This window comes from Pristiophorus japonicus, chromosome 3 (genome assembly GCF_044704955.1).
Source record: "Pristiophorus japonicus isolate sPriJap1 chromosome 3, sPriJap1.hap1, whole genome shotgun sequence".
NCBI lineage: Eukaryota > Metazoa > Chordata > Chondrichthyes > Pristiophoridae > Pristiophorus > Pristiophorus japonicus.
Window position 1 is genome coordinate 316,784,890 of NC_091979.1, and position 7,239 is coordinate 316,792,128.

General features: G+C 46.2%; 1 protein-coding gene across 1 annotated transcript; it reads left to right on the top strand.

Annotated features, from left to right (window-relative positions):
• The first annotated feature begins 3,528 nt into the window (after positions 1 to 3,528).
• LOC139256025 (interferon-induced protein with tetratricopeptide repeats 5-like) lies at positions 3,529 to 6,887 on the top strand. The gene is made up of 2 exons (XM_070874104.1): positions 3,529 to 3,620; positions 4,865 to 6,887. The coding sequence occupies exons 1-2, from the start codon at positions 3,529 to 3,531 to the stop codon at positions 6,315 to 6,317; spliced, it is 1,545 nt and encodes a 514-aa protein (XP_070730205.1). The 3' UTR covers positions 6,318 to 6,887.
• Positions 6,888 to 7,239: the final 352 nt, after the last annotated feature.

The window sequence follows — 7,239 nt, forward strand, 5'->3', positions numbered from 1 at the left end:
CCATCCGCCACAGGCCAGGCACTGAGAACTGTGCGGATGCTCTCCGTGGGCTACCATTGCCCACCGCGGGGGTGGAAATGGCGCAGCCTGCAAACTTGTTGATGATGGTGCAGCCCGCAGACTTGTTGATGGTCATGGAAGCATTTTGAAAATGATAAATCACCTGTCACGGCCCACCAGATTTGGATTTGGACTTGGACCAGCAAAGATCTTCTGCTGTCCCGAGTAAAAAAACTGTGTACTGCATGGGAGCTGGGCCAACATCCCCGTTGAAATGCAAGAGCCAATCAAGCCGTTCCAGCGGCGAAAGGATGAGCTGTCCATTCAGGCAGATTGCCTGTTGTTGGGTAACCGCGTAGTGCTACCCAAAAAGGGCAGGGAGACGTTCATCTCGGATCTCCACAGCACACATCCGGCTGTAGCAATGATGAAAGCGATAGCCAGATCCCACGTGTGGTGGCCTGGTAGCGACTCCGACTTAGAGTCCTGTGTACGGCAATGCAGCGTATGTGCTCAGTTGAGCAATGCGCCCAGAGAGGCACCGCTAAGTTTGTGGTCCTGGCCATCCATACCATGGACGAGAATCCATGTCGACTATGCGGGCCCGTTTCTCGGTAAAATGTTCCTGGTGGTGGATGCTTTTTCAAAATGGATTGAATGTGAAATAATGTCGGGAAGCACCGCCACCGCCACCATTGAAAGCCTGAGGGCCATATTTGTCACCCACGGCCTACCTGACATACTGGTCAGTGACAACGGGCCATGTTTCACCAGTGCCGAATTTAAAGAATTCGTGACCCGCAATGGGATCAAACATGTCACCTCGGCCCTGTTTAAACCAGCCTCCAATGGGCAGGCAGAGAGGCAGTACAAACCATCAAACAGAGCCTTAAACGACAGAAAGCGCACTCCAAACCCACGTGTCCCGAGTACTGCTCAGCTACCGCGCGAGACCCCACTCGCTCACAGTTGTGCCCCCGGCTGAGCTACTCATGAAAAGGACACTTAAAACCAGACTCTCGCTGGTTCACCCCAACCTGCATGATCAGGTAGAGAGCAGGCGGCAGCAACAAAATGTAAACGATGGTCGTGCCACTGTGTCATGGGAAATTGATCTGACTGACCCTGTGTATGTGCTAATCTATGGACATGGTCCCAAGTGGATCGCGGGCAGGGTGATAACTAAAGAAGGGAATAGGGTGTTTGTAGTCAAACTAAACAGTGGACAAATTTGCAGAAAACACCTGGACCAAACGAGGCTGCGGTTCACAGACTGCCCTGTACAACTCACAGCAGACACCACCTTTATCGAGCCCACAACACACACCCAAAGGATCAACGTCACCACCAGGAAATTGAACCCATCACGTCCAACAACCCAGCAAGGCCAGGCTCACCCAGCAGCCCTGCAGGACCAACAACACGCCAGCCCAGCGAGGGCACAGCCAACACACCAGAACAGACATTTGTACTGACGTGGTCCACCAGGGAAATAAAGACTCCTGACCGCCTCGCCTTGTAAATAGTTTTCACTTTGACTTTGGGGGTGGGGGGAGTGATGTTGTGTATCTGTAAAGCATGTACTCCCATGTTCTGCCACTAGGGAGCTCATCCCCTGAAGTCCCAAGGGATCCCAGCATCCCTTGGGAGCACTGGATATAAGCCGGCCTCTAAGGCCTGTTCCTCACTCTGGAGTATCTTATTAAAGACTGAGGTCATTGTTAATTTAACCTCCCTGTGCGCAGCCACATCTGTGTTAGGAACACAATACAAACGGTTCCACAAACTTACACAGTGCCAGTGGAAATTAATCAGCAACTGACCTGAGAGTGGTTGATGATCCCTTTAAATATCACTGGTCGGGTGTCCTTTCAGCTGCTGAACCCTGTTCAGCTGTGCGAGGGTAACACAGGGCGTTTCCTGCACCATTGAGGATGAAAATAGCAGTTCTGGTGTCAAATTATCATTGCACGCTGACTGAGGTCACGATGTTCCCAATCTACATAATCTGGCACACGCTCCAAGCGCCGACACTAACGTCCTCAGAAAGATGGTGTCCAGCACGGCCTGCACCAGAATTGTGCGAGCACGGCGCGGATGCTGTTTTGACCCAAAAAGGCACCTGTAGCGCCCAAACAACAGGTGCTACGCAATCGAATTTTTAGTCCCAGGTGTCTGTTTAGTACCTCCAGGCGTTCAAATTGTGGTAATCACCAAGTAGGACTAAAATTGTATGCTAAATCCAGACTTTCAAACAGGCGGGTCTTATTAGCACTGCTCCATTTCGCACCTGTTTTCAACCATTTGGTTCTCTGTTACGTTTTATAGATTTAGTTTCTATTCACATTCAGACAATGATTTAAGCAATAACTGACTGAACAGGATAAACGAGCTGGAAAACAACACATCAACACACTTCTCGATCAACTCTCCATTGGAAGTACAGTTGGAGCTGAAGAGGGAATTCAACGCATTGTCCATCGATCAGCACTATGAGGTAACGGTCATTGGAATTCCTCCTTTATTTAAATTTACGTGTAGACTATTGAACAAGGAACTAGTTTTCAGAAATAAAGTAGTTTACATTACAAAGCAGTTGAAATGCAGAGAGCTGGGATTAGTGGCTCACAGTGTGACACACAGATAAGGGAACACTGCTGCACCAAGACTGGTGATAGTCAGTAAACATGAGGCAAAAGGCAGACCTGTTCATAGGATTATATTCAGTAATAATTCAAATTACAATTAAAATTGGTTTCTGTTCAGAATTCATAGAAAGTACAAAGTTAATCTTGAATATTATACTGTGGTGGAAAGGCGCATTCTGTAAGTGCCCTTAGGTCATATCCAGAGTTTGAAGAAAGAAAGTTTCACTTTGTGTTCCATGGGAATCTAGAAGGGACCTACTAATGTAAAATAGTGATTTCCAGCACTTTCATATATCCAAACTAAAGCAACCTGAACTATAAAGCAAAGGGAGAGTACAGCATGGACTGGGATGGGGGAATGGACACAGCATGAAATGCAGGAGGAGAGTGCCAGCTTAAAGTATGTAGGAGAAGGAAAAGTGCTGACTTACATTGAGAATGGGGACGGGGGAGAAGAGTGCTGACATGAACTGGGGGAAAGGACAGGTGCAGCAGTTTGAACGGAGCAGCAAAGGGAGGAAAGCCACCATGAACTGGGGCAGGGGTAAGAATGACAGCTTGGATTGTGGGGGGAGGGAGACGAGAGCCAACAGGAACAAGAGGCCGGCGGAGTAGAGTGCAAGGAGAAGCTGGGATGGCTGGGGGATGAAGTGTATCGACGTGAGTTTAACAGCAAGGAAGAAAGAATTTGTATTGATGTAACACCTTATCACACCTCTCAGAAATGTCCCAAAGTGCTTCACATTCAGTGAATTATTTTGCAGTGCAGTCAGTTGTTTTGTCGGGCAATGTGACAGCTCAGTTTGCACAACAACAACTGGCATTTATATAGCGCCTTTAAACATCCCAAGGCTCTTCACAGTAAATTAATCAGACAACAATGGACACCGAGGCAAAGGTGGAGATATTTAGAAGGCTGACAAAAAGCTTATTCAAAGAGATAGGTTTTATGGAGAGTCTTAAAGTGGGATAGTGAGGTGGCGAAGTTTAGCTGAAGCCACGGCCAACATTGGTGTGTTCGGTGGAGGATGGACACGAGCCCAAGTTGGAGGAATGCAGAATTCGCGGAGGATCTGTTATTGGTGGTTTTGCTTGAGGGAAGAATATTGGAAAATACATCTCCTTGCTTTTCTTCAAATAGTGCCATTGAATCTTTAAGGTCCACCTGAACCACTTGAACAGGCAGATACTGCCTTGGCTTAAAATCTCACCTGTATGGTGAAAGATTTTCAGCAGGATAAGAGTCAGTTCATGAAACATGGTCTTTCAGAATCCTTTGTGTTGGACCTTCTTTTTTGCTTTAAGGGTAGGATTACAGAGGATTACATAGGATACACAGCACAGAAACAGGCCATTCAGCCCAACCATGCTGGTTTATGCTCCACTCGAGCTTCCTCTTGTCTTTCCTCAGCTAATTCTATCTGCATAACCCTCTAATCCCTTCTCCCTCATTTGCTTACCGGGTCTCCCCTTAAATGCATCTATAGTATTTCCTTCAACTAGTCCCGATGGTCGCGAGTTCCACATTCTCACCGCTCTCTGGGTAAAGAAGCTTCTTTTGAATTCCCTATTTGATTTCTTGGTGTCTATCTTATACTGATGGCCTCTAGTTTTGCTCTTTCGCAAAAGAGGAAATATTCTCTCTGTAAGCACTCTTATCAAAACCTTTCAGAATTTTAAAGAACTTCAATTGAATGTTGGAGTTGGAATGATCTGGCTCACAGACAGCAGGGTCCATGAGGGTTCCTGTTCAGTGGAGAGTTACCTGGACTGCCAATGTGAGACGGAGAGCATTTTAGAATTAGCTCTGATCTTTTTAGTGAGGAGCTCCCATTTCAGAATGGAATACATGAATGAGAAGGAGATGTAATGGGTGAACCAACAGGCAGCCTCAGAACTTCAATCAATGTTCCTGTTCATATCATTGGGAGTGGAAGTGTTTGAGGTGATGCTGCACATTGGGTGAGAAGACTAAATGTCCAGGAGCTGGTACATCAGCCAGCATGAAGGAGACCAGTGTAAGTACAGCTGAGATTTGCAGTCATACCGTTGCCTTTTGCAGTGGTTTTAGCAGAGGTCACCTTTGTGTGACCAGAGATTTCATGGTCAGTGGGTCCAGGAGTCGGGAGAAGGCTTTAGTTAAAGAAACCGGAGAGAGGGGAGGGGGTGACACAGCCAGTCTGAGATGGGTTTTGATGAATTTTGTTCTCTTGCAGCAACACACAGAAGGATTTGTTGAAAGTGAAGCTCGATCAGCTTCAATGTCACTTCACATGGGGCCCACAGAAAGAAAACATTGACTTGGACAACATGAAGTATAGATTGCAAGATTCAATACAGGCTGGTGTGGAATATCAGGCCAGGTCTTACAACCACCTCGCTTTTGTAAACTGTCTGCAAGGCAACTGTGAAGAGGCAATTCAAAACTTAAAGGAAGCTGAAAAGATTCTGGGGGAGAACCATGAACATGAATTTGAAAGAAGAAGCATCATCACCTATGGAAACTATGCCTGGGTATATTATCACATGGGCCAACTGACAGAGGCCCAGTCCCACCTCGACAAGCTGGAGATGATCTGTAAACAATTTACTGATGGCTCTCGGTATACAGCACTGATACCTGAAGTATACGGGGAGAAGGGTTGGTCACTGTTGAGTTCTGCTGCTCAATACTATGAAGAGGCAAAGGAATGTTTTGAGAAGGCTCTGGAGGAAGATCCTGATGACACTGAATGGAACGTTGGCTATGCGACTGTTCTGTTCCGTCTGGAAGGGTTTTCTGGTACCCCAGAGAGTGGTGACCGCAGCCAATCAGTGAAGCAGTTGCGACGTGTGCTGGAACTTGATCCAGATGACTCTGTAGCCATGGTGATGTTGGCTCTAAAACTACAAGAGTTCAATCAAAAGGAGGAAGCACTGAAATTAGTTGAACAAGCATTGCAGAAGTCCCCTGATCTTCCATATGTAACTCGTTATGCAGCAAAATTTTACAGAATTAATGGAGATGTGGAAAAAGCTGTGGAGCTGTTGAAGAAAGCATTCGAAATTACCCCAAACTCTACCTTCTTACACCACCAAATAGGTCTGTGTTACAGAAAAAAACTATATCGACTGATCAACAATCCAGGCAGTAAAGACCCTCGCAATCCTGCTTTTCAACAGAAAGCTGACTTAATCAATAAATGCAAGTACCATTTTGAAAAGGCATTTGAGCCCCGCCCATTAACATCTATTAAGCCACAGCTGGATTTTGCAGGAATCTGTTCATTAAATGAAGAATTTTTCAAAGCAGATGCGATCTACAGCAATCTACTGAAATTAGAAAATATTCGCCAAGAAAATAAGCAGCAAATATGTTTAGCGGTCGGATTATTTGAACTGCACCAGAAAAGATCTGAATCAAATGCCGTCACTCATTTTCTGGAAGGAGTGAAAGTCAAATATGACTCAATAGAACGGAGAAGGTGTCACGAAAACTTGGAGAAGATAGCAGAAACACAACTTTGCATAAATTCAAGAGACAGCAAAGCCCTTGGTGTTCTTGGGTTACTGCACCAGCTGGATGGGAAGAATTGTAAAGCTATTGAATGCTTTGAAAAGGCCCTGGAGTTTGATTGTCACAATGAAGAATATCTAAGTGCTCTCGCTGAATTACGCCTTTCTATCTAGACAACTCTCTTGTTCCCAGCTAAAACTAAACATATTTTTGAAAGATGCATTAATACTCTCTGATTTATGAGCAGGTTTGGTAGGGTACTCGCTTCACTTATTATATTCTGCTGGTACTTTCTTTTGAATTATTTTACTCGTGTGTATAATTTTCAAACAATGATCTTTCTGTAGTTATTCAAAATTCCTGTGCTTCATTCAAGAATATTGACACCACTGGTGAACTAACCAATAGGATTTGTTCCTGTATCCTTCGACCTTTTGCTATGTGTGAAACGATAAAAAATAACGTGGGTTTGGGGGGAATTAGAGTTAAATGAGCCAATGGGACAGAGCCACAATAGTTGTATTTTATGAATTATAGGAACAGTTTTTTAGACAATAATACACATTACATGGGCCCGATTTTAACTCCAGATGGGTTTTGGGTGGATGAGCGGCGAGGGGAATGGGAAACTCACCTGTTGCTGCAGATATCGGGCCCGGGGTATTTTAAATCCCGAACTTCATTATCGTGCGGCCATTCCACTTCCTGGCCACAGGGCGTGCAGGCAGGTGCGGTGAAGGTGGTTCTGGGAGGGTCTCGGGGATGGAAGGGGGGATGTGGGGAGTCCGGGGCAGGGGAGCCCTAAACTTTCATTTTGGGGCCTGGCGGGGCATTCCTGCACAAAGGAAAGTCAAACACTTACACCTTGACATCCTGATTCTCCTCAGAGCTGCTTCGGCCTGTTGGAAAAGCTGCACCGGCTTCCCCCGCCCAGGCCAGAGTTAACGGCGTAGTCAGGGCCCGATGATGTCACCACACCCCGTGTGTGATGTCACCACACCCCGGTCCGTGTGTGATGTCACCACATCCCGGTCCGTGTGTGATGTCACCAGACCCCGGTCCGTGTGTGATGTCACCACACCCCGGTCCGTGTAT

Bases quoted from the DNA above. Each gene is read 5' to 3' on its own strand.
- LOC139256025 (XM_070874104.1), top strand. From the start codon at position 3,529: ATGGACACCGAGGCAAAGGTGGAGATATTTAGAAGGCTGACAAAAAGC. The intron at 3,621-4,864 runs GTGAGGTGGCGA...GTTCTCTTGCAG, and splicing joins GAGAGTCTTAAAGTGGGATA to CAACACACAGAAGGATTTGT.